Raw genomic sequence first — 27,550 nt, forward strand, 5'->3', positions numbered from 1 at the left:
TGGATTGCACACGTTCCCCTATGTTAGATATCGCCCCCATGCTGCTGCCCATAGTAAAATAAAACACTCTTTCATTACCTCCTCCAGCGCTGGTCTCCCTCCTGTCTCCCTCCATGCTTCTGTTCCTCCACTTCCTGGTTCTCGGTGTCGGTCATGTGATCGGCTCAGCAGAGTGAGATCATCTCTGCCTGCCTGATCACAGTGGAAGCAGGGACACCGGGGAAAAACGCTGGAGGAGGTAAGTAAAGCTTTTTTATTTTAGGATGAGCAGCAGCATGGGGGCCATATCTAACACGGGGGGGCATGTGCCATCACAGTGGGACGCAGGCTCATATAATATGCACCACTGCCCCAGCCCGTCGCTGCGGTGCAGTTTCAACACCATGGTCATGGACAGCGGCTGTGCATATTATATGAGCGAGAGCAGGAGATCTAACGCTGCCGCCCGCAGCGCTCCAGAGCGGACCCTGCAGTATATATATATATACACCCCCTCCCCCCCCAGTATATTCGGCTTATAAGACGCACCCCCTACTTTCCCCCAAAATTTGGGGGAACAAAAGTGTGTCTTATAAAGCGAAAAAAAGAGAATTTTGTTACTTACCGTAAATTCTTTTTCTTATAGTTCCGTATTGGGAGACCCAGACCATGGGTGTTTAGCTTCTGCCTCCGGAGGACACACAAACTACACTTAAAAGTGTAGCTCCTCCCTCTGAGCTTATACACCCCCTGGTAGCCAGTCCTAGCCAGTTTAGTGCAAAAGCTGAAGGAGAATAGCCACCCACAAGTAGAACCGAGTAAGAACCGGAACAACCGGAGACTCTGTCCACGACAACAGCCGGTGATAACACACGGAACAAGAAAATTGCCAACAGGCAACAGGGAGGGAGCTGGGTCTCCCAATACGGAACTATAAGAAAAAGAATTTACGGTAAGTAACAAAATTCTGTTTTTCTTTATCGTTCCTTTTAGAGTTGTAGGGGGAAAAAGCGCAATAGGGTCTTACCCGGTATGAGGGTAGAGAGACAGAAAGAGGTATACTCACCTGGTAGGGTTGTGAAAGTCACAACTCCTTATGATCGCATGTGAGTGCCTTTTTGTGGTTTAGCAGCGGCCCCGGAATGCAGTATATAAAATATAGGTCAGGTAAAGAGAAAACCGGTTTAAATGCCGCGCTAAAAACCACTGATGTTGTAGATGAAAAAGATTTCCTTTATTTCATAATTCTACGCGTCTCAGAGACATCTCCGTCTCCTTCCTCAGGAAAATAAATCATATTACAAAAAAGGGGCAACAGAGCCTATATAAAGGAAGACCAGTAGCCACATATGCATTTGAAAAGTGAACAGCCCATATGACTCAGAGCCGATGACTCAGTGCCGCATGGAGAAGAGAAAAAAAAAAAAAAAAAAAGGGGAAAGCACACATTAAATCAGCACAAATGAACCGAAAGAATTACCGTGAAATAACATGAACATCTCAAGGAGAAAATTAGTGGATCAGTGAAGGATCAATAAAAAACATAAAAATAATAATTATTGCGTGTTATTTAATAAGAGAGTATAAAAAGAAAAAAGTGGGGTCGAGGGTAAAAGAAAAGCAGATGGTGTGCGAACCCAGAAAGTGTAGGTGATAGCACGGGGGCCAAACCTCTACACTAAAAAGGAATATGGTTACTGTGGATTTGTACTTGGGGAAATTGAACATAAATAATATGTGGAACAGGCACAAGGTGGTGGGATTAAAATACATAGAAAGTGCATATTTGCTAAAATAAATCTCTCTTATGTGTCTTTTGAATATATAAAAACGGCATATTTACATGTGAGAGGGACAGGAAGAGAAACAAAAAAAAAACAAAACTTTTTTATTATTAAACTTGAGTTGCAAGAAAAAATTATATACATATATATACATATATACACACATATATATATATATATATATATATATATATATATATATATATACATACATACATACATACATACATACATACATACACACACACAAAAAAAATTAGTGGTGTATAGGGAATCGCTAGATTAAAAGTAATTGATATTTAAGGGCAAAGAATCCACTCCACTATGGAGCGGTTCTATAGAAAGGGAAAATTGTTAAAGCGTATGCGTGGGGAAGGTGACAAGAGTTTAATAGACTGAAAGGTAATGAAAAATCATAACCGTGGGAAAAAAAGCTCAATACACCTGTGCTCAGCAGGTAGAGAAGAGGAGCGGTTCCCTGTGAAAGAGAGAGGACTGCTAGAGCGTGTGCATGATGGGGTGATGTGAGTTCAAAACAGTAAGAAGTGCAGGAGTTCATACCCGTGAAAAATAAACTTACTGCGCCTACGTTAAACAATCGAAGAAAAAGAATTGCTTCCTTATAGTGCACGAAAGCACACAAATGAGTATGAAAAAAGGGACAAAAAAAAACAAAAAAAACACCAAACATGGAATACTATAGAGTACTCTATAGTATTCCATGTTTGGTTTTTTTTTTTTTGTTTTGTTTTTTTTTTTCCTTTTTTTTTTTTTCCCTTTTTTCATACTCATTTGTGTGCTTTGTGTACAAAGAAACCTCCCTAAGGGGCTAGAAAGGGGGTTTCTGCAATACCGTGGGGACCAAGTTAAGGTCCCAGGGATCCAAGGGCCGCCGATAAAGCGGAATGATGTGAGACGCACCTTGCATGAAGGTGCGGACCTGAGCCAGCCGGGCGAGACGCCGCTGGAACAGCACTGATAGAGCTGAGACTTGTCGCTTGAGAGAGTTGAGGGACAGTCCTAGCTGCAGACCGGACTGTAAAAAAGACAGAAGGGTCGGCAACGAGAATGGCCAAGGAGAATGGCCGGAAGAGCGACACCAGGACAGGAAAATTTTCCAAGTCCTGTGATAGATCTTGACGGAGGAAGACTTACGGGCCCGAGTCATAGTGGAGATGACTTCAGGAGGAATACCAGAAGCCGTCAAAATCCAGGACTCAAGAGCCACGCCGTCAATATGAGTGCCGCAGAATTCGGGCGGAAAAACGGACCTTGCGAGAGCAGGTCTGGACAGTCCGGAAGATGCCACGGCATCTCCACGGACAGTTGGAGCAGGTCCGGATACCAAGCTCGCCTGGGCCAGTCCGGTGCAATGAGGATGACTCGACGGCCCTCCATTCTGATCTTGCGCAGGACTCTGGGCAAGAGAGCTAGAGGGGGTAGGTAGGACAGACGAAACTGGGACCAGTCTTGAACCAGAGCGTCCGCGGCGAAGGCCTGAGGATCGTGGGAGCGAGCCACGTAAACCGGAACCTTGTTGTTGTGACGGGATGCCATTAGGTCCACGTCCGGAGTGCCCCACTTGCGGCAGATTGACTGAAACACTGCCGGGTGCAGGGACCACTCGCCACCGTCCACGGATTGACGGCTGAGATAATCTGCCTCCCAGTTTTCTACGCCAGGGATGTGGACTGCGGATATGGTGGACTTGGAGTCCTCCGCCCATTGAAAAATGCGTTGGGCCTCCAACATTGCCAGGCGGCTGCGTGTCCCGCCTTTGTGATTGATGTAGGCAACCGCTGTCGCGTTGTCTGACTGTACTCGAATGTGCCTGCCCGCCAACAGGTGGTGAAAGGCTAGGAGAGCTAGAAGCACAGCTCTGGTTTCCAGCACATTGATTGAAAGGGCTGACTCGGATGGAGTCCAAGTGCCCTGTGCTCTGTGGTGGTGATGTACCGCTCCCCAGCTGGATAGGCTGGCATTCGTGGTGAGAATCACCCAGGACGGAGTCAGGAAGGAGCGCCCTTGGGACAGGGAGAGGGGTCGAAGCCACCACTGAAGAGAGCTCCTGGTCCGTGGCGACAGAGCCACTAACCTCTGTAAGGAGGAAGGCCGCTTGTCCCAACAGCGGAGAATGTCCAGCTGCAGAGGACGCAGATGGAACTGGGCAAAGGGCTAGGGTGGCGAGAGTGAGCGAAACACTCCGCTGACAGTCTGCGCTGGATGTACCCTTGACCAGAAGGTCGTCCAGATAAGGAAGCACTGCTAACCCCTGGAGGTGCAGGACCGCAATCACTGCCGCCATGACCTTGGTGAATACCCGAGGGGCCGTGGCTAACCCGAAGGGGAGAGCCACGAATTGGAAATGATCCTCTCCTATCGCAAAACGTAACCAACGCTGATGTGATACTGCGATTGGCACATGCAGATAGGCATCTCTGATGTCGATGGACGCCAGGAACTCCCCTTGGGTCATAGAGGCAATGACTGATCGCAGAGACTCCATGCGAAAATGCCGCACCCGAATATGCTTGTTGAGAAGCTTGAGATCCAGGATGGGCCGGAAGGTACCGTCCTTTTTTGGAACTAGGAAGAGATTTGAGTAAAAACCTCTGAACCGTTCCTGAGCGGGAACTCGGACAATCACTCCGTTTGCCTGCAAGGACGCCACGGCCTGCGAGAAGGCGGCGGCCTTGGAGAAGGGGGGAGTTGAGAGAAAAAATCTGTTTGGAGGGCTGGAAGAGAAAAAGGGAGACCAGCAAGAAACTTCTTGGAAGAAGCATCTGCCTTCCACTCTCGAAGCCACAAAATCCTGCGGATAGCAAGAGAATTAGCTGAAGCCACCGCAGTGCGGTGAGCAGCCTCTAGCATGGCAGACATGGCATAGGATGAAAAAGCTGAAGCCTGAGCAGTTAAGGTAACCATCTCAGGCATAGATTCCTTGGTGAGGGAATGCATCTCCTCTAGAGAAGCAGAGATGGCTTTGAGAGCCCACACTGCTGCAAAAGTCGGGGAAAACGCGGCCCCCGCAGCTTCATACACAGATTTGGCCAGAAGGTCAATCTGACGGTCAGGGGAATCCTTAAGTGAGGTGCCGTCAGCCACCTACACAACGGTCCGGGCTGATAGCCTAGACACCGGAGGGTCTACCTTTGGGGAGTGAGACCACTCCTTGACCACCTCAGGTGGAAATGGAAACCGGTCATCCGAACCACGCTTTGGAAAGCGTTTGTCAGGGCAGGCCCTGGGTTTGGTCACAGCGGTCTGAAAACTGGAGTGGTTAAAGAACACACTCTTCACTCTCTTAGGCGAGGTAAACTGATGTTTTTCTGCCAAAGAGAGTTGCTCCTCTGACACTGGCGGATTGAGATCCAGCACAGAATTAATAGAAGCAATCAAATCACTAAGATCTGAGTCACCCTCAGAGAAATCGATGGGATACATAGCCTCCGAGCCCCCAGTGAGGGCATCCTCCTCATCCTGAGAGTCAGCTCTTGAGACAGAGCCGTGGGATGGGGAGGGGGAGGAAACCCTGCGCCTTCTCTTAGAAGGACGGGGTCTGGGATCAGATGATGAATCCTTCGTGAGCTCCGATGGACGGAGGTCAGAGGATAGGAGTCCTCTGTCAAGAGTATTAGAGGCACCCTGTGAGGGAGGCTGATGCATATTCATCAAAGTCCTGGACAAAAGTCCCATGGACTCAGCAAATGACTGGGATATGGACCTAGAAAAGGATTCTACCCAGGCCGGGGGTTCAGTCACAGGTGCAGCAGCAGCCTGAGAGACCACTGGGGGTGAGACTCCAGGCTGTGGCACCGCCAAGTTAGAGCAGACATCACAATGTGGATAGGTGCTCGGCTCAGGCAGCAGGAGCTTACATGCAGTGCATGTAGAATAAAGCTTTGGAGCCTTGCTCCTTATGTGAGACATGCTGCTGGAGTGGGGGCTTTGCAGAGAATGAACCCCAGGGAGAATATACAGAGGTCCACAACCGGAGACCGGCTGTGGCTTACCAGACCGCTGAGCGCGGTGTTGTGTGCCCTCCAGATCCCGAAGCCCGGTCCCCCAGTCGCAGCACCTCAGCAGAGATGCAGAATGCAGGATGTCCCAGAGCAGAGTGAACTCTGCCTGAGAAACTAGGGGGCGTTCCTATAAAAGAGCGGGAACTGGAGGGCTATAGAGACCTGCAGGGAAGGAGGGACGCCCCAGCAGTGGGGAGTGTCCCTCCCCTGTGTAGAACGGCCGCCGGGAGGAGCCGAACCTGTCCCTCTGCATGAGTGACATGCGAGGGCAGGAAAAAAGAGAATTTTGTTTACTTACCGTAAATTCTTTTTCTTATAGTTCCGACATGGGAGACCCAGACCATGGGTGTATAGCTTCTGCCTCCGGAGGACACACAAAGTACTACACTAAAAAGTGTAGCTCCTCCCTCCGAGCATATACACCCCCTGGATGACCACATCTAGCCAGTTTAGTGCAAAAGCTGAAGGAGGACATCCACCCACAAGTAGAGATAGAGTAAAACCCGGAATAACCGGAACCTCTGTCTACAACAACAGCCGGTGAAAACACACGGAACAAGAACTGCCAACAGGCAACAGGGAGGGTGCTGGGTCTCCCATGTCGGAACTATAAGAAAAAGAATTTACGGTAAGTAAACAAAATTCTCTTTTTCTTCATCGTTCCTTATGGGAGACCCAGACCATGGGACGTCTCAAAGCAGTCCATGGGTGGGAAATAAACAGAAAACTGAGAAGTAGGCAAGACCTAACTTCACAGATGGGCGACAGCCGCTTGAAGGATGCGTCTGCCCAAGCTCGCATCTGCCGAAGCATGAGCATGCACTTGGTAGTGCTTCGAAAAGGTGTGCAGACTAGACCAAGTGGCAGCCTGACAGACCTGCTGAGCCGTAGCCTGGTGCCTGAAAGCCCAAGAGGCACCGACAGCTCTGGTCGAGTGCGCCCTAATCCCCGGCGGGGGAGGCACCTGAGAACATTGGTAGGCATCGGATATGGCCGACCTAATCCAACGAGCTAGGGTCGGTTTAGAAGCCGAGAGACCCTTGCGCTGACCTGTGGTCAGCACAAAAAGAGAGGTGCACCGCCTAAGAGCAGCGGTGCGTGACACATAGATCCGGAGCGCCCGCACCAGATCTAAAGAATGCAACGCTTTCTCAAAGCGATGCACAGGGGCCGGACAAAGGGAAGGCAATGAAATGTCCTGGTTAAGGTGGAAAGGAGACACCACCTTAGGGAGAAAGTCCGGAGTCGGACGGAGAACCACCTTGTCTTGGTGAAAAACCAAAAAGGGTGACTCCGAAGAGAGCGCAGCCAAATCAGAGACTCTCCTGAGAGAAGTTATGGCCACCAGAAAGACCACTTTCTGTGAAAGTCGAAACAAAGAAACCTCCCTAAGAGGCTCAAAGGGGGGTTTCTGTAAGGCCGTGAGGACCAGATTAAGGTCCCAGGGATCCAGGTGGTGAAAGGCTACGAGAGCTAGGAGCACAGCTCTGATTTCCAGCACATTGATCGAGAGGGCTGATTCGGACGGAGTCCAAGTGCCCTGTGCTCGGTGGTGGAGAAACACTGCTCCCCAGCCGGATAGACTGGCATCCGTGGTGAGAATCACCCAGGACGGGGCCAGAAAGGAGCGTCCCTGGGACAGAGAAAGGGGCCGAAGCCACCACTGAAGAGAGCTTCTGGTCTGTGGCGACAGAGCCACTAGCCTGTGCAAGGAAAAGGTCCGCTTGTCCCAACAGCGGAGAATGTCCAGCTGCAGAGGACGCAGATGGCACTGGACAAAGGGAACCGCTTCCATTGACGCCACCATCTGACCCAGCACCTGCATGAGGTGCCTGATGGAATGACGGCGGGGCTTCAACAGAGAGCGCACCGCCAGATGAAGGGACTGCTGTTTGACTAAGGGCAGCTTCACAAGTGCCGACAGAGTCTCGAATTGCATCCCTAGGTACGTAAGTTTCTGGGTCGGGGTCAGAGTGTACTTGGGCAGATTGACAAGCCACACGAAATGAACAAGCGTGGCGAGAGTGAGCGAGACACTCCGCTGACAGTCTGCACTGGATGAAGCCTTGACTAGAAGGTCGTCCAGGTAAGGAATCACTGCCAACCCCTGGAGGTGCAGAACCGCAACCACTGCTGCCATGATCTTGGTGAATACACGAGGGGCCGTGGCTAACCCGAAGGGGAGAGCCACGAATTGGAAATGTTCCTCTCCGATTGCAAAACGTAGCCAACGCTGGTGTGAAACCGCAATTGGCACATGCAGATAGGCATCTCTGATGTCGATGGATGCTAGAAAATCTCCCTGGGTCATTGAGGCAATGACCGATCTCAGAGATTCCATGCGAAAGTGCCGCACCTGAACATGCTTGTTGAGAAGCTTGAGATCCAGGATGGGCCGGAAGGAACCGTCCTTCTTGGGGACTAGGAAGAGGTTTGAGTAGAAACCTCTGAACCGTTCCCGGGCGGGAACCGGTACAATTACTCCGTTGGCCTGCAAGGATGCCACGGCCTGAGAGAAGACGGCGGCTTTGGAGCAGTGGGGAGTGGACAGAAAAAATCTGTTTGGCGGGCTGGAAGAAAATTCTATCCTGTAGCCGTGGGAGATGATATCCCGCACCCACTGATCGGAGACGTGTTGAAACCACACGTCGCCAAAGTGGGAGAGCCTGCCACCGACCAAGGACGTTGCTGGCGCAGCCAGATAGTCAAGAGGAGGCTGCCTTAGTGGCAGCGGCTCCTCCGCTCTTCTGAGGACGCGGCTTCGTGCGCCAGCTGGGTTTTCGATCCTTGGCTGAGTTAGTGGACGAGGCTGAGGGCTTGGAGGATGACCAGTTAGAGGAACGAAAGGAACGAAACCTCGACTGGTTCCTGCCCTGGACAGGTTTCCTGGTTTTAGTTTGTGGCAAGGAAGTACTCTTCCCGCCAGTAGCTTCCTTAATAATTTCATCCAGTTGTTCACCGAACAGCAGGGACCCAGCAAAGGGGAGCCCAGCAAGGTACTTCTTGGAAGAAGCGTCTGCTTTCCACTCTCGAAGCCACAAGATCCTGCGGATCGCGAGGGAATTAGCGGAAGCCACCGCCGTGCGGTGAGAAGCCTCCAGAATGGCAGACATGGCATAGGATGAAAAAGCCGAAGCCTGGGAAGTTAAGGCAACCATTTCGGGCATAGAGTCCCTGGAGAGGGAATGTATCTCCGCCAGAGAAGCAGAGACGGCCTTAAGAGCCCACACTGCTGCAAAAGACGGGGAGAACGAGGCCCCTGCCGCCTCATATACAGATTTGGCCAGAAGGTCAACCTGGCGGTCAGTGGGATCCTTAAGTGAGGTGCCATCGGCCACAGATACAACTGTCCAGGCTGAGATTCTAGACACCGGAGGATCTACCTTTGGTGAATGAGCCCACTCCTTGACCACCTCTGGTGGAAAGGGAAAACGGTCATCAGAACTACGCTTTGGGAAGCGTTTGTCAGGACAGGCCCTGGGCTTGGTCACAGTGGCCTGAAAACTGGAGTGGTTAAAAAACATACTCCTTGCTCTCTTAGGTGAGGTAAACTGGTGTTTTTCTACCAGAGAGGCTTGTTCCTCTGATACTGGCGGATTGAGGTCCAGTACGGAATTAATGGACGCAATCAAGTCACTAACATCTGCGTCACCCTCAGATAGATCAATGGGGTACATAGAGGTAGCGTCCGAGCCCACAGTAAAGGCATCCTCCTCGCCCTGCAATTCAGCTCGTGAATCAGAGCCGTGGGACGAGGAAGGAGAAGAGTCCCTGCGTCTCCGTTTAGGAGGACGGGGTCCGGGAACAGATGAAAAATCCTCTGTGAGCTCTGCAGAGCGAGGCGGAGCAGCAGAGGCGCCCTGAGAAGGGGGCTGATGCATGGTCAGCAGAGTCCGGGACAGCTGTCCCATGGAGTCGGCAAAGGACTGGGAGATAGCTTTAGAAAACGATGCTACCCAAGCCAGGGGTTCAGCCACCGGGGCTGGAGCAGCCGGAGGGACCCCTGGGGAGACTCCAGGCTGAGGCACCACCATGTTAGAGCAGGCATCACAATGTGGATATGTGCTCGGTTCAGGCAGTATGAGCTTACATGCAGTGCATATAGAGTAAAGCCTTGCAGCCTTGCTCCTAGTGAGAGACATGCTGCTGAGGTGGAGGTTCTGCAGTAAAGAACACACTCCTTCAGAATGACTCCCAGAGAGTGTACAAGAAAGTCCACAACCAGAGGTTGTGGCTTACCAGACCGTTTTGTGTGCCCTCCGGATTCCACAGCTTGGACCCCCAGACAGATGCAGAGCTGCAGCAGCCAGCGCCGATCAGTGTGTAAACGCTGATAAAATGGCGCCGGAGTGAGGAGGGGGGGCGGGGTTTAGTCCAAGAGCGGGAACCGGAGGGCCAAGGAGAAATACAGGGGAGGGAAACATCTCCTCAGAGAGGAGTGTCCTCCCCTGAGCTGAACGGCCGGTGGGCGGCGCCGCACTGTCCCCCTGCATGACTGACATGCAGGGGCAGTGAAAACGAAACTAGGCCGCAGCCGAAGCCGGGGCCTAAATTTTCTCATGCGGCCGACGAGCAGGCACCCTCGGCGCGGTTCTCAGGAGAAAACCAGAGAACCGGCCGGAAATCACAGCACAGTGAAATAACACACTCTCCCCACAATAAATGCACAAGGGACCCTTCAATAACGTCTCAATACTTAGCTTATGAGACGCAGGGCCAGGTCCCTGAGGGGTGAGCGCTCCGTCCGGCAGGGTCCTGAAAGGGCTGCGGATGGAGACCGGTCTCCTGCAAAGCAGAGAGAACCGTGATGGCTCCCACTTCAAGCCAGAGCCCGAGGGATGGTGAAGGAGCGCGGCATGTAAGGCTCCAGCATTGTAAATCAACCTTAACAGCACCGCCGACACAGTGGGGTGAGAAGGGACATGGCGGGAGTCCAGCTTGGACCCGCTTTTCTTCCAACTCTTTGAAATCAAAAATCAAAAATCAGATGAGAATGCATGTGTGTGTGACCTCCTGAACACAAAGCATTGAACTGGCTAGATGTGGTCATCCAGGGGGTGTATATGCTCGGAGGGAGGAGCTACACTTTTTAGTGTAGTACTTTGTGTGTCCTCCGGAGGCAGAAGCTATACACCCATGGTCTGGGTCTCCCATAAGGAACGATGAAGAAATGAAACTAGGCCTCCGGCGAAGCCGGGGCCTAAATTTAAGCGGCGAGGCCGACAAGCAGGCACCATCGGCGCGGTTCTCAGGCAAAAGCTAGAGAACCCGCCGGAAAAGTTAAAACAATCACATACAGCATACTCTCCCCTTACAATAAAGAACCAGAACCCCCAACATAAACGTCTCAGGTACTTAGCTGCTGAGACGCAGGGCCATGTCCCTGGGGATGAGTGCTCCGGTCTAACAGAATCCTCAAGGGGCTGTGGATGGAGACCGGACTCCTGCCAGGCATGGAGACCGTGCTGGCTCCCACTTCAAGCCAGAGCCCAGAAGGGATGGTGAAGGAGCGCGGCATGTAAGGCTGCAGCCTTGTAAATCAACCTTAACAACACCACCGACACAGTGGGGTGAGAAGGGACATGCCGGGAGTCCAGACATGGACCCGCTTTTCTTCAAACTCTTTCCAAAAGTCAAACAAATCAGATGAGAATGCATGTGTGGATGTATGCCTCCTGACACAAAGCAATAAACTGGCTAGGACTGGCTACCAGGGGGTTTATAAGCTCAGAGGGAGGAGCTACACTTTTAACTGTAGTACTTTGTGTGTCCTCCGGAGGCAGAAGCTAAACACCCATGGTCTGGGTCTCCCAAAGGAACGATAAAGAAATATGGTATCTTGTTTGCATACATACTGGTCACATTGAATCCTAGGTACACAGACTAGTTCAGGACTGATGTCATTGGAGAACTGCACTTCCCAGCATTCCTTACATAAACCGTCCCTGTAAAGTCAGGTGAAGAGGAAATGGTTTTCTCACTGTTAAGGGGACTTTGAAACCCCATACATTTTTGCAAACAGCTTGCAATACTATAAAATAATAGGAGAGATACTTACCAACCTCCTGCTACTGCCATGCCAATGCTTCCCTGGAAGAATACAGTTGGGTCCAGAAATATAAGAACATTGACCGAATCTTTGAGATTTGGGCTCTACATGCCAATATTTTTTTTATATTTAAAGGGAACCGGTCACATAAAAAACACTAATAACCTGTAGATATGGGGTTTGTTCCAATACTGCCCGGCGCCGGTTGGGAGGAAAAGAACTGTAACCCTGCGGGCAGCATTTGGGTGTCAGTCACATGGGTGGCGCTGGCTCAAGGTCAGTGACCTGTGACCTGTCAGTGTATAGTGAGCGGTGGGTGTAACTGCGCCCCCCGCACTGACTGACAGCAGGTTTTAATGCAGACTGGCTCAAGGGGGCTTTACACGCAACGACATATCTAACGATAGGTCGTCGGGGTCACGGAATTTGTGACGCACATCCGGCCTCGTTAGCGATGTCGTTGCGTGTGACACGTACGAGCGAGTGTTAATGATCAAACATACTTAGCAAATCGTTGATCGTTGACACATCGTTCATTTTCAAAATCTCGTTGGTCGTTGTGGACGTAGGTTGTTCGTCGTTCCTGAGGGAGCACACATCGCTACGCGTAACACCCCGGGAACGACAAACACAGCTTACCTGCGTGCTCGAGGTGGGCGTGTCGTTAATGCAGCTGGTCACCGCCCCTCCACTGCTATTGGTCGGCCGCTGTGTGACGTCGCTGTGACGGCGATCGAACCTCCCCCTTAACGAAGAGGTTGTTAGCCGTCCACAGCGACGTCACTAAGCAGATAAGTACGTGTGAAAGGTGTTAGCGATGTTGTGCGCCACGGGCAGCGATTTGCCCGTGACGCACAAATGACGAGGGCGGGTACTTTCACGAGCGACATCGCTAACGATGTCGCTGCGTGTAAAGCAGCCTTCAGTCGATACAAAGAGCAGTGACTGAATCCGCGCCGGCTCCACCCCCGTGACTGACACCCGAATGCTGCCAAGAGACATAAAACCAGGTTTGGACCACTATTAACCTGCAGAATAACCCCAAATGTGCAAGATAATAGGCGTTTTTATCATGTGACAGGTTCCCCTAAAGATGAAACAACTGAGATGCATTTGAAGTGGAGACTTTCATTTTGATAAACAGCTTCATTATTTCAGGAGCTCAAAAGTAATTGGACACATTTACTTTACCATATATAAAATGTTCATTTTGAATACTTTGCAGTGAATCCTTTGCAGTGCATGATTGGTGACGTTCATGACTTCCAGACTTCAGACAAACGCTGGGCTTCCTCCTCTGTGATGCATTGATGGCCTTTACTGCAGTTGACTTTAGTTGTTGCTTTTCTGTGGGTGTTTCTGCCTTAGGTTTTGTCTTAAAGAGGTTTTCAACTACTAATGTGACTCCCTTTCACTTGTCCTAACTCTTCCTATCTAACACTATCCTAATATAAAGCACTTCTATCTACGCTGCTTCTGTAAGCTAATTTCATAGATACTTTTATTGTTGTTGTAGCTTTGATCTTTCTTGCTGCAGACAGAATTCGGACCAACTGAGCCGCAAACATCACTGGTGGGGGCAGTGTTGCCTCCATGTGAGTGATAGCAGTCTGGGCACACATGCCCAGATCACACTTCACTCTTCCCTCTCTCCCTGCTTTACAGAGTGGTGCTTTCATGACAATCGCTGTTATGCACCAATCACTAGATAGTATGTCACATCGCACAATCTGCACATTATCATCATCACTTGCCACATCAAAGCACCACACTGTAAAGCAGGCTGAGAGGGGAGAGTGATCTGGGCATGTGTGCCCAAACTGCTGTCACTCACAGAAAAGCAGCCCCGCCACTGCCAGTGACGTTCCCTGCTCAGTTGGTCCGAATACGGTCTGCAGACGGAAGGATCAAAGCTACAACAACAATAAAGGTATTAACAAGCCTCTTAGACGTTAGCTTACAGGAGCACAGTAGATAGAAGAATTATAATAGGAAAGTGTTAGTTAGGAATAGTTAGGACAAATGAAAGGGGATCACATTAGTAGTGGAAAACTCCTTTAAACATATCAAATGCAGCTCAATGGGAGTTGGATCTAGTGATTGACTCAGTCACTTCTTTTCCTTAAGACTCTTGGGTTGCTTTCACAGTATATTTTGGGTCATTGTCCATCTGTACTGTGAAGCGCTAACAATCCATCTTGCTGCATTTGGTTAAATCTGAGCAGAAAGTCTCACCCTGTACACTTCACAATTTATCCGGCTGCTTCTGTAGTCAGTCACATCATCTATAAACACTACTCCACAGGACCTTTAGAAGCCATGCATGCAAGGCCATCCCACTGCCTCCACGATGTGTTACAGAGGATGTGCTGTGTTCAGGATCAGGAGCCGTTCCAAGCCTTCTCCAGACTTCCTTCTTCCTATCACTCTGGTACAGGTTAATCTTACTGTTTTCTGCCCAAAGAATGCTTTTCCTAAACCCTTCCTCCAATTAGGATCTGAATATCTCAAATTAAACTTGAGAGTCTGCACTTTATGCCCATATTGATTATATAGCTGTACCATGAACATGTTTTATCAAATGCCAAAACTTGTGTCAATGTCCAAATATTTCTGGACCTAATGAAGGAACTGCTACAGCCAAAAATGGTCTGTAGTGGCCACAAAACTGGCTGTAGAGAAGGGAAGAATCAAGGCAAGGAACTGGTAAGGTATTACTACAATATGGCCTACTAAATGTTCTGATAGTACATGAAATTTATCAGCAGCTGTGTAAGTTCCGTGGTTCTTTTAAATCTCATTTTTCCAAAGCTCAATTAAGATCCCCAAAGCTGCCGAGCTGGAAAATATCTACAGGACACATTCATTTAGTTTTTGTGGCTCTAAGAATGGACTTGGGAAATTACAATCTATGCGTGAAGTTGGCAGACCTACCCATTAGGCCTCTCCAGTGTTCTTTTATTTTGTTTCCTGGAATGTTTTTCATTACAATAAAATGTACTTCTCAATGGGATATTTTCTGATTCAACGTCTCCAAAACGTAATTGTTCCAGAAATAAGTTTTAGATTAAAGCAAGATAACACACGTCTGTTGAAAAGGTAACCTGGCAGCTGATACAAGCGGTCCGATCCATGGGCGGCATGTATCAGGGAAGATCATGTTGCACAGCTTCTAGCTTCCACGTTGCAGAAGAACGTTCACAGAGCAGATTATATGGGAATGGGATAACAAGCTCTTGACTTCTAGGAACACGAGGTAAAAATATGCACAGTCATACAGCACTGCATCAGGAAGAGATACCAAATACAGGAAGTAACAAAAGACTTTTTTACAATACAGTGAGTAAGGAAACTTAACACAACATCGCCGTCTACTTAGATCAGCATAAAGTCCTCCTTCAAACAGACAAAGAAGTCCTCATCTGTTGCATATACCAACAGATCATAGCCGGGGAATGAGCAGCACTGGAGACTAGTCGTAAAGGAGAGTTCACCAGCAACTTCTCCCAGCATGGTTTAAGTGATTCCCAGGTTTCTACTGATACAAGACGCTCTCCAAGGCAGAGGACGGGAAGATGAGACCGGGGACCTGCTTGTCTAACTAATTTCCCTTGCAAAGACATTTTCTAAGGCATTAATTTTATCTGCCATTTTGCTTATGCATGAAAAAAGCCTCTTGCTGGTCGAAACATTGTTTTGATGATGCATTTTAGATAAAGGAACAATATTATCTCTCTGGTGCCTTGGAAGCAATCTGTTTCTAGGTTTCAGAGACAACTGTTTCTAGGTTTGCTGGTACAGCAGAGTGAAATTGCCCCAAGGAAGCACGGAACCGGTGAAGTGGTGCAGAGGGAATTACCACTCACTGTTAGTTTTTGGCCAAAGTCTCACTTGCGAGTGACTAGTGCGAGAGTCTCACATCGCGTCACCCGGCTTGGCCTGCCCCTCACCGTACAGGAGCGTATATATGTCTTTGGGGTGGAAGAAGATGATTCCTAGAAATACGATGTGGAGTTAAAAGCTTGTGATGCCCAAGAAGAAGCAGTCAGTAGCGAAACTGAAGTTGAGTTTTATATGTTGTTTTTAATGAATCTTTTGTAAGAACTGTATCACAGCACCTCACTATTTTTTTGTTTTTTTATGTGTGCTCTCTATATTCATTTTAGGACAATAACAAGGCAAAGTTGAATAATTTTATCTCCAAGAGAAGTACGATCAGCAAAACATAACCTATTTTTAGAATCCAGTATCCCCCTGAAAGTCCTCAGTGTGCGCAAGACTGTTATTTCCTCATGTTTTTAGAATTGTTTTGAAAAACGGATTTTTGTGTACTCACCGTAAAATCGTTTTCTCTTAGCCATCATTGGGGGACACAGGACCATGGGTGTTATGCTGCCTATCCATAGGAGGACACTAAGTAGATGCAAAAGCATAGCTCCTCCTCTGCAGTATACACCCCCTGGCCGGGCCAGGCAAGCTCAGTTTTAGTACACAAGCAGTAGGAGAAAAAGCCAGTAAAACTTACCTCAACAGAGGAACAAGAGAAAAAAAGAGTTATAACCAAATAAGGTACTGAGAGAACCAAGGCCCAACAGGGCAACAGGGTGGGTGCTGTGTCCCCCAATGATGGCGAAGAGAAAATGATTTTACGGTGAGTACACAAAAATCCGTTTTTCTCTGACGCCTCATTGGGGGACACAGGACCATGGAACGTCCTAAAGCAGTCCATGGGTGGGAAACATAAAAGAAGACAACACAACCCAAGGACTAGGAACCAGTCCCAGACAGCCTTGAGCGCCTACTGAGAGAGGCGCTCTACTGCCGTTTGCAGAATTTTCCTACCCAGATTTGCCTCAGTTGAAACCTGGGTATGGACTCTGTAATGCTTTGAAAACGTATGTAGGCTAGACCAGGTCACAGCCTTACACACCTGTTCCACTGAAGCCTGATGCCGAATGGCCCACGAAGCTCCAACTGCTCGCGTGGAATGAGCCCGCAGCCCACTAGGAATGGGCTTGAGTTGCAAGCGGTAGACTTCCTGGATCGCAGAGCGAATCCAGCGAGCCAGAGTCGTCTTTGAAGCTACCTGTCCCTTCTTAGGCCCCTCAGGAATGACGAACAAAGAGTCCGTTTTCCTAAAGGGGGCTGTCCTGGATATGTAATATCTGAGAGCTCTGACGAGGACTAACGAATGCAGAGACCTTTCCACCCTATGAACCGGGTGTGGACAAAAGGAAGGCAGGACAATGTCCTCGTTCAAATGAAACGGGGTAAGAACCTTTGGAAGGAAATCCGGAAGGGGGCGCAGAACCACCTTGTCCTGGTGAAAGATCAGAAAAGGCTCGCGGCAAGAGAGTGCTGCCAGCTCCGAAACCCATCTGATGGACGTAATTGCCACTAAGAAGGTTACCTTCCAGGACAGAAGAGCAAGGGAGGATTCCTTGAGGGGTTCAAAGGGAGACCTCTGGAGACCGTTCAGAACGAGGTTGAGGTCCCATGGTTCCAGCGGCCGTTTGTACGGGGGAACTAGATGGGAAACGCCCTGGAGGAAGGTCTTGACTTGCGGTTTTTGAGCCAGGCGGCATTGGTAGAAGATTGAGAGCGCTGAGACCTGCCCTTTAAGGGAAATGAGAGCCAACCCTGCTTGCAAGCCAGACTGTAGAAAGTCGAGAATTCTGGGGATGGCCAGAGGCATAGGCTGGACGTTAGTTTCCCTGCACCATGAAAGGAAGATTTTCCACGTACGGTGGTAAATGCAGGATGAAGCAGGCTTTCGGGCGCTGATCATGGTGGAAATAACCGCGGGGGAGAATCCCGCTCTTGTTAATACCCAGGTCTCAATGGCCATGCCGTCAGCTTCAGGGCTCTGGAGTTGATGGGAAATGGGCCCTTGGGTCAGCAAGTCTGGTATGTCTGGAAGGCGCCACGGTGCGTCTGAGCATTTGTACTAATTCGGCGTACCAGGCGCGCCTGGGCCAGTCCGGTGTTATCAGTATCACCGGGACTCCCTCTGCCTTGATCTTCCTGATTACCCGCGGCAGCAGGGGTAGAGGTGGAAATATGTAAGGCAGGCGGAAGTGGTGCCAGGAGCAGACTAGAGCATCCGCGCCGATGGACTGCGGGTCGCGTGACCTGGCTATGAACGCGGGTACCTTTGCATTCAACCTTGAGGCCATTAGGTCCACGTCTGGTGTGCCCCAGCGAGTGCAGATGTGTAGAAACACATCTGGGTGGAGAGACTATTCTCCGGCAGCCAGGACTTGGCGACTCAGAAAGTCTGCTGCCCAGTTCTCTACCCCCGGTATGTGTACCGCTGATATCACTGATCCCGTCGATTCGGCCCAGCTGAGGATCTTGTGGGCCTCGAGATAAGCCGCTTTGCTGCGGGTGCCCCCCTGCTGATTGATATAGGCTACAGCTGTCGCATTGTCCGATTGGTATCGAATCTGACGACCCGCTAGCAGAGGGCAGAACGCTCTGAGCGTGAGGAAGATCGCGCGGAGTTCCAGGATGTTTATGGGTAGGGAAGACTCCTGGGGCGTCCAACGTTCTTGAGCAGTGTGGTGCCGGTACACTGCTCCCCAGCCTAGGAGGCTGGTGTCCGTGGTCAGGACCAGCCAGTTCACTGGCAGAAAAGATCTCCCCTTCGATAGGGATGAGGACCGAAGCCACCAGCGGAGTGCGTACCTGACTGAAGGCGTCAGGTGAAGATGTCTGTCCAGGGAGAAGGGGCTCTTGTCCCAGGTCGCTAGAAGGGCTAGCTGAAGTGGGCGGAGGTGCAGTTGAGCAAAGGGTACTGCTTCCATAGCCGCCGCCATCCTGCCGAGCACTTTCATGCTGAATCGAATGGAGCGAGACGGAGGACGTAGAAGGCAGCGTACCGCTCGTTGAAGAGCGAACGCCTTGTCCTGAGGGAAAAGGACCAAGGCCCGACGGGTGTCCAGGGTGCCCAGAAAGGTGATGGATCGTGATGGGATCGGGGATGATTTGTCCAGATTCACTAGCCACCCTAAGCAGGATAGGGTGTCCACAGTGATCTGTACGCTGGTTGAGCAGTCGCGGAAGGAAGGGGCCTTGATGAGGTCGTCCAAGTAAGGGAGAACGACTACTCCCCTGGCGTGAAGGACGCTCATGGCGGCCGCCATGACTTTGGTGAAGACCCTTGGTGCGGTGGCAAGGCCGAAGGGTAGAGCTACGAATTGAAAGTGGGAGTCTTGAATTGCGAAGCGGAGGAACTTTTGGTGATCTGGGGCGATGGGTATGTGCAGGTGCGCTTCCTTGATGTCTATGGAGGCGAGGAATTCCCCTTCGACCATGGATGCAATAATGGACCTTAGGTACTCCATTCTGAATCTCCGTACGTGCACATGTTTGTTTAGGTATTTGAAGCCCAGGATGGGTCGAACTGACCCATCCTTTTTGGGGACCACAAAGAGGATGGAATAAAAACCCCCGAACTTCTCGTCGTCTGGGACAGGTATTATCACTCCTGCTGTTTGGAGCGAGTGGATTGCTGAGAAAAAAGCTTTGCGTCGTTTTCGAGTCTTTGGGGGGTTTGAGAGAAAGAACCAACTCGGGGGTCGGGTCCAAAATTCTATGTGGTAACCGGAAGACACAAGATCTCGCACCCATTTGTCATCTGAGGCGGCAGCCCAGATGTGTTGAAAGATCCGCAGTCGACCTCCTACAATGAGTGTGTCTTCCGGGGGGCCGAAGGAGTCATGAGGGGGGAAAACGTTGTGGCCAAGTCTCCCTAGTCCTGGACTGTTTCGATCTAGGCTGCCATGACGAAGTGGGTTTCGGGGAGAGCTGAGAAGGTCGGTCCCTGCGTAGTCCACGGCTGGTGGCGGGGACAGCACGGGATGTCGACCAACCAAATGAGTTCCGAAAGGAGCGGAACGAGTACTGTGGACGCCTGGTGAAGGACGTCCTGGACTTCAGCTGGGGGAGGGAGGTACTCTTTCCTCCCGTGGCGTCAGAAATGAGCTTGTCCAGACGTTCGCCAAACAATCGGTCTGGAAAAAAGGGAAGGCCCGTGAGAGACTTCTTGGAGGCAGAGTCCGCTCGCCATTGTCAGAGCCAGAGAGCTCTACGGATGGCTATGGTATTTGAGGCGGCAAACGCTGCGAAGGTAGCAGCGTCCATGGAGGCCTGGATGAGGTACTCCGCCGCAGCGGCAATTTGAGCTGTTACCTCTGTGAAGGTATGAGTGAACTGGGATTCCTCAAGCGAAGTGTTAAGGGATTCTGCCCAGACCGAGATCGCCTTTGCGACCCACACAGAGGCAAAGGAGGGCGAGAGGGAGGAACCCGCAGCCTCAAAAGCAGAGCGGGCGAGGTGCTCCACCTGTCTGTCTGTCGGGTCCTTGATGGAAGAACCATCGGGTAAAGACAGGAGTGTCTTTGTGGTAAGGCGGGAGACCGGGGGGTCGACTGAGGGCGGATCGGCCCAGCCCTTAGAGGCAGGTGAGGCAAAAGGGTACCGGGACTCCATGAGTTTTCGGTTACCGAAGCGCCTGTCAGGCTTCTCCCTTTGCTTTGTGAGGATATCCTGAAACTCTGGGTGATCAGCGAAAACCTTTTGGGGTTTCCTTGCCCTCTTAAAGGAGAACGCATGGTCAGTGGTAGTGGATGGGGGATCCTCCACATGCAGAGTTTGGTTGATTGCTGCTATAAGGGAGTCTATTGCAGTTTGATCATCTGGGGGTGATGAAACCAAGGAATCCTCCTGGTACAAACAGCATTCTCCCTCCTCCAGCTCATCAGAAGCCGTGGAGCGTTTGGGAGAGCCTGCCCTGTGTGCTCCCGAGGGAGAGCCCGCTGGAGACACCGGCCGTGTGCTCTTTTCCTGATCCCTGCACCCGGTGAAGCATGTGCCCGGATTACCTCAGAAGGATCCTCCATAAGGGTATCCTCAGGCTGCATTCCGTCCAGGGACCCAGAAGGGTGTGCAGGACGACATTGCATAGCCAGAACCAGGTTCTGTGACAGTTTTTCCATGGATTGGGACAGAAACTGTGCCCATTCCGGTGGGCTGGGGGTCCTAGGTTCTGGGCTGCCGGTTGCGGCGGTGGTGGCAGGGGGGTCTTGGGGGGCTATAGGGGCACAGGACTCACAGAGAGAAGAGGTGTGTTTACGTGGTAGCTCAGCGTGGCAGGCAGTGCAGGCTGAATAATAGACTATGTGGGCCTTAGCACTCTTAGATTTCTGCATGTTCCTAATAGGAGTATGCCAGGAGGGGGAGCAATGCTCAGCAGAGCTACAATTGAAGCAAGCACCTCACCAGAATCAGCCGATGGCCCTGACCTCAGGAAGGATTAAGCTCTATGAAGATCTTCGCACGCTTTCCTGGGGGGCGGGGCTTATCGCGGCCACGGGGGGGGGGGCTTAGCGCTAAAAGAGCGGGAAGATGAGTCAGTGTGCCCCTCCCTGCCGTGGGTAGTAAAAAAAAAAAAAAAAAAAACGGCGGGAAGGGAGCTCCTGAGTTTTCCTCCCTCTCCCTACATTCAGCACACAGCTTGTCACCGGTGGTTATCAGCCGGCTTTTCTGCTAGAGCAAATAAACAGAGCAGATAATACACAGCGTGAGTCCCTGAGCCCTGGGTCCTCCCCCTGCCACCTGGAAATTATCTGCAAGACTTTCTGCAAACAGCAGAACTTCCCCCTCCTCCAGCCAGCAAGCTAGAGAAAGTTAACACTGTGTGTGCAGGATCCTTGCTCCTTGCACATAATAAATACTGTAAATGTCCTGGGAGCCTTCCCTGCAGCGTCTTTTCTCCCTTGTCTGGGAAACCAGTGTCAGGGGGGATCTCCCCTTAAAACACTGCTTTCCAGGCAGTGAAAATAGCAGAGTCAGCTTGCTGTGTCGGTGTCATATTCAACTCAGAGCCTGCAGAGAGGGGCTGAGGAATTGGTGCCATCTTCAACTCAGAGCCTGCAGAGAGGGGGCTGATGAATTGGTGCCATCTTCATCTCAGAGCCTGCAGAGAGGGGCTGAGGAATTGGGCTATAGGGGCATAGGCCTCTACCCTGGGCTTTGGAAAATCGGTGTCTGTGGAACCCGTCGTCCAGCCCAGGATCCAGCGTCGCAGGAGGGGGAACATGTAGGCAACACTTCACGTTCCTGCCCATTGATGGTAGTGGGAGATCGGTCCCAAAAGGAAACCGTCGCCCTCAAAAAATAACAAACCTTGAAAGGAAGTGCCTCCTACAGACACTAAGCTAAAACTGGGCTTGCCTGGCCCGGCCAGGAGTTGTATTCTGCAGAGGAGGAGCTATGCTTTTACATCTACTTAGTGTCCTCCTATGGATAGGCAGCATAACACCCATGGTCCTGTGTCCCCCAATGAGGCGTCAGAGAAAAACAACTTGATATAGTCACATAGATATGGAATATTGTTTTAATCCCTTTAACAGTCAAGATAAATTGTGATGACACCAAAACCATGGTGGTGCTAGATTAATGGCTCTATGAAGATAATAAAAGACAATTATTCAGAGTCAAACCAACAATATGCCTTCTCACCCGTTAGTGCAGAGACGCTCGACTCGTCCAGAGTCATTGCCGCTTTGTACCACTTTAACGCTTCTTTAACCCGCCCTTGTAGGACAAGTTGATAGCCGAGCTCTGTGGCAATCGTGGCGTCTTGAGGAGCCAAATTAACTGCACGTTCCACCAAGATTTGGGTTTGCTGAAGGATGAGTGGGTTTCGTTCACACTAGACAGAATATAAAAAATAAATAAATAAAAGACGGGTTCATTGCAATAGAACTGATGAGAACCATTTCCTCAGAATGTACAGTGGAACCTCGGTTTACGAGTAACTTGATGTGCGAGTATTTCGCTATACGAGCAAAGCTTGCTGTTAATTTGTAACTCAGTTTATGAGCAAGCTTTGCTGTACGAGCAAATGCTCACCGCACACACTTCCGGTTCCGTACTTTAACCATGCTCTGACCCGCTCTTGCAGTCCGCACAAACACAGACATATTATGCTCACCTTACCTTCCGTTCCATCACTGGCCTCCCGGTTCTTGTAGTTCGCCGATACAGGATGTGTATCAGGTAACCATTGCGACAATGGAGGAACTTCCACTGTCAGCCGCTACTCAAAGGCAGCACGCTGGCCAATCAGAGGCAAGCGGCTCCTGTCTTTGACGTCAGCGCTCTGGCAGCGGAAGCTCCGGCATCGGTTGTGATGGTTACCCGATACACATCTTGTCCCGGCAAACTACAAGAACCAAGGAAATGGAAGGTAAGGTGAGCATAATATGTGTGTGTGTGTGTGTGTGTGTGTGTGTGTATGTGTGTGTGTGAGAGAGAGCGAGTTTGTGCATGTGTGGAATGGCACAATAGGGGACCAGGATGGGACATTGAACAAGTTGTGGAACGAATTGTCTGAGCTTCCATTATTTCCTATGGGAAATCTTTCTTTGCTAGACGAGTAACTTGGTTTACAAACACACTCCCAGAACGGATTGTTCTCGGAAACCAAGGTTCCACTTTATATTAAATACACAACTCATACAAAACATATAGATGAGGAACACGTTTTTGGTGCATTTTAAGGCTGGGTCACACTAGCATATTAAAAAAAAACCAAAAAAAAGGGTCCAATTTTCATCCAGAAAAATAGGACAATTTTTTTTCCCACTCGTCATCTGTGTGAAATACATCTTTGTATTCAGCAGCTATTAAATCATTTACAGGACTAGATACAGTTTCCTATGTTACAGAATAGTAAGATATCGGTAAAATTAGGATGCTATGCTGTGGCTGTGTGTGGCTTTTGATTTTTGTTCTCGCACTCATCAGATTTCGGAGTGAAATCGCAGCATGCTGATACATTCTGTCATTGCAAAAAATCGGTCATCAGCACTGCGTCATAGTACAAGATGCTGTCCGACAAAACATTGGATGACACTTGTTCAGTTTATATGCTCGTGTGAGCAAGCCCTTTTTTTTCCCTAAATCATGAATTTGGGGATCTGAAATAATTTATGAAATAGGGTTTCATCAAACCATTTGTAAACTTTATCCTCCATAGCCTCCATGTTGGAGTGTCTATTGCAGGCTGCAGCATGAGTTAACCAAGAATATGTCAGTGAGCTCCTTCTGACGGTCTGGCAGGGGGTTTATACCCTTTTTTTATAAGTAAATGAAGGGAATTTTGTTTACTTACCGTAAATTCCTTTTCTTCTAGCTCCAATTGGGAGACCCAGACAATTGGGTGTATAGCTACTGCCTCCGGAGGCCACACAAAGTATTACACTTAAAAGTGTAAGGCCCCTCCCCTTCTGGCTATACACCCTCCCGTGGGATCACGGGCTCCTCAGTTTTAGTGCAAAAGCAAGAAGGAGGAAAGCCAATAACAGGTTTAAAGACAAATTCAATCCGAAGAAACATCGGAGAACTGAAACCATTCAACATGAACAACATGTGTACTCGAAAAAAACAAAAATCCCTAAGAAAACAGGGCGGGTGCTGGGTCTCCCAATTGGAGCTAGAAGAAAAGGAATTTACGGTAAGTAAACAAAATTCCCTTCTTCTTTGTCGCTCCTAATTGGGAGACCCAGACAATTGGGACGTCCAAAAGCAGTCCCTGGGTGGGTAAAAGAATACCTCGTGATAGGGCCGTCAAACAGCCCTGTCCTACAGGTGGGCAACCGCCGCCTGAAGGACTTGTCTACCTAGGCTGGCGTCCGCCGAAGCGTAGGTATGCACCTGATAATGCTTGGTAAAGGTGTGCAGACTCGACCAGGTAGCCGCCTGGCACACCTGCTGAGCCGTAGCCTGGTGCCGTAATGCCCAGGACGCACCCACGGCTCTGGTAGAATGGGCTTTCAGCCCTGAAGGAACCGGAAGCCCCGCAGAACGGTAGGTTTCAAGAATTGGTTCTTTGATCCACCGAGCCAGGGTGGATTTGGAAGCTTGCGACCCTTTACGCTGACCAGCGACAAGGACAAAGAGTGCATCCGAGCGGCGTAAGGGCGCCGTGCGGGAAATGTAGATCCTGAGTGCTCTGACCAGATCCAACAAATGCAAACCTTTCTCAAATTGATGAACTGGTGAGGACACAAGGAAGGTAATGTGACATCCTGATTGAGATGAAAGGGGGAAGCCACCTTAGGGAGAAACTCAGGAACCGGACGTAGAACCACCTTGTCCTGGTGAAACACCAGGAAGGGATATTTGCATGAGAGCGCCGCTAGCTCGGACACTCTCCGAAGAGACGTGACCGCTACTAGAAAAGCCACTTTCTGTGAAAGACGAGAAAGGGAAACATCCTTCATAGGCTCGAAAGGCGGCTTCTGGAGGGCAATTAGAACCTTGTTCAGATCCCAGGGCTCTAACGGCCGCTTGTAAGGAGGGACGATATGACCAACTCCTTGCAGGAACGTGCGCACCTGAGTAAGTCGTGCTAGGCGTTTCTGAAAAAATACAGATAGCGCTGAGACTTGTCCTTTAAGGGAGCTGAGCGACAAACCTTTTTCCAACCCGGATTGCAGGAAGGAAAGAAAAGTAGGCAATGCAAAAGGTCAGGGAGGAACTCACTGAGCCGCGCACCAAGATAAGAATATCTTCCACGTCCTGTGGTAGATCTTGGCGGAGGATGGTTTTCTAGCCTGTCTCATGGTGGTAATAACCTCTCGAGATAATCCTGAAGACGCTAGGATCCAGGACTCAATGGCCACACAGTCAGGTTCAGGGCCGCAGAATTCAGGTGGAAAAACGGCCCTTGAGATAGCAAGTCTGGTCGTTCTGGTAGTGCCCATGGTTGGCCTACCGTGAGGTGCCACAGATCTGGGTACCACGATCTCCTCGGCCAGTCTGGAGCGACGAGGATGGCGCGACGGCAGTCGGCCCTGATCTTGCGCAGCACTCTGGGTAACAATGCCAGAGGTGGGAACACATAAGGTAGCCGGAATTGCGACCAATCTTGAACTAAGGCGTCTGCCGCCAGAGCTCGGTGATCGTGAGACCGTGCCATGAAAACCGGGACCTTGTTGTTGTACCGTGACGCCATCAGGTCGACGTCCGGCATCCCCCAGCGGCGACAGATCTCCTGGAACACGTCCGGATGAAGGGACCATTCCCCTGCGTCCATACCCTGGCGACTGAGGAAGTCTGCTTCCCAGTTTTCCACGCCTGGGATGTGAACTGCGGATATGGTGGAAGCCGTGTCTTCCACCCACGTTAGAATCCGTCGGACTTCCTGGAAGGCTTGCCGACTGCGTGTGCCACCTTGGTGGTTGATGTATGCTACCGCTGTGGAGTTGTCCGACTGAATTCGGATCTGCTTGCCTTCCAGCCACTGCTGGAAGGCTTGTAGGGCAAGATACACTGCTCTGATTTCTAGAACATTGATCTGAAGGGTGGACTCTGGCTGAGTCCACGCACCCTGAGCCCTGTGGTGGAGAAAAACCGCTCCCCACCCTATCAGGCTCGCGTCCGTCGTGACCACCGCCCAGGATGGGGGTAGGAAGGACTTTCCCTTTGACAATGAGGTGGGAAGAAGCCACCACTGAAGAGATTCCTTGGCCGCCTGAGAAAGGGAGACGTTCCTGTCGAGGGACGTCGACTTCCCGTCCCATTGGCGGAGAATGTCCCATTGTAGTGGACGCAGATGAAACTGCGCGAAAGGGACTGCCTCTATTGCTGCTACCATCTTCCCTAGGAAGTGCATGAGGCGTCTCAAGGGGTGTGACTGGCCTTGAAGGAGAGATTGCACCCCTGTCTGTAGTGAACGCTGTTTGTCCAGCGGAAGCTTCACTATCGCTGAGAGAGTATGAAACTCCATGCCAAGATATGTTAGCGACTGGGTCGGAGTTAGATTTGATTTTGAAAAGTTGATGATCCACCCGAAACTCTGGAGAATCTCCAGCGCAACGTTCAGGCTGTGTTGGCATGCCTCTTGAGAGGGTGCCTTGACAAGTAGATCGTCCAAATACGGGATCACAGAGTGACCCTGAGAGTGCAGGACTGCTACTACTGCTGCCATGACCTTGGTGAAGACACATGGGGCTGTCGCCAGCCCGAAAGGCAGAGCTACGAACTGAAGGTGTTCGTCTCCTATAACAAAGCGTAGAAAACGCTGGTGCTCTGGAGCAATCGGCACGTGGAGATAAGCATCCTTGATGTCTATAGATGCTAGGAAATCTCCCTGGGACATTGAGGCGATGACGGAGCGAAGGGATTCCATTCGGAACCGCCTGGTTTTTACGTGCTTGTTGAGCAGTTTTAGATCCAGAACGGGACGGAATGACCCGTCCTTTTTTGGCACCACAAACAAGTTGGAGTAAAAACCGTGACCTTGTTCCAGAAGAGGAACGGGGGTCACCACTCCTTCCGCTTTTAGAGTGGACACCGCTAGCCGCAGAGCATCGGCTCGGTCGGGAGGTGGAGAAGTTCTGAAGAAGCGAGTTGGAGGACGAGAGCTGAACTCTATCCTGTACCCGTGAGACAGAATGTCTCTCACCCAACGGTCTGTGACCTGTGGCAGCCAAATGTCGCCAAAGCGGGAGAGCCTGCCACCGACCGAGGATGCGGAGAGAGGAGGCCGAAAGTCATGAGGAAGCCGCCTTGGTAGCGGGTCTTCCAGCTGTCTTTTTTGGGCGTGACTGAGTTCGCCAAGAATCTGAGCTCCTCTGATCCTTTTGAGTCCTTTTGGACGAGGAGAATTGGGACCTGCCTGAGCCTCGAAAGGACCGAAACCC

At 50.5% G+C, this 27,550-nt stretch overlaps 1 protein-coding gene across 1 annotated transcript in view; it reads right to left on the reverse strand.

Moving 5' to 3' along the window:
- Positions 1-27,550, reverse strand: part of TTC21B (tetratricopeptide repeat domain 21B) — a 265,962-nt gene that overhangs the window by 142,702 nt on the left and 95,710 nt on the right. Inside the window, exon 9 of the mRNA XM_075317283.1 lies at positions 22,359-22,551. Coding sequence (XP_075173398.1) covers positions 22,359-22,551 — 193 coding nt within the window. The remainder of the gene's footprint in view (positions 1-22,358; positions 22,552-27,550) is intronic.

The sequence above is a fragment of the Anomaloglossus baeobatrachus genome, chromosome 7, assembly GCF_048569485.1.
Source record: "Anomaloglossus baeobatrachus isolate aAnoBae1 chromosome 7, aAnoBae1.hap1, whole genome shotgun sequence".
Classification (NCBI taxonomy): Eukaryota; Metazoa; Chordata; class Amphibia; order Anura; family Aromobatidae; genus Anomaloglossus; species Anomaloglossus baeobatrachus.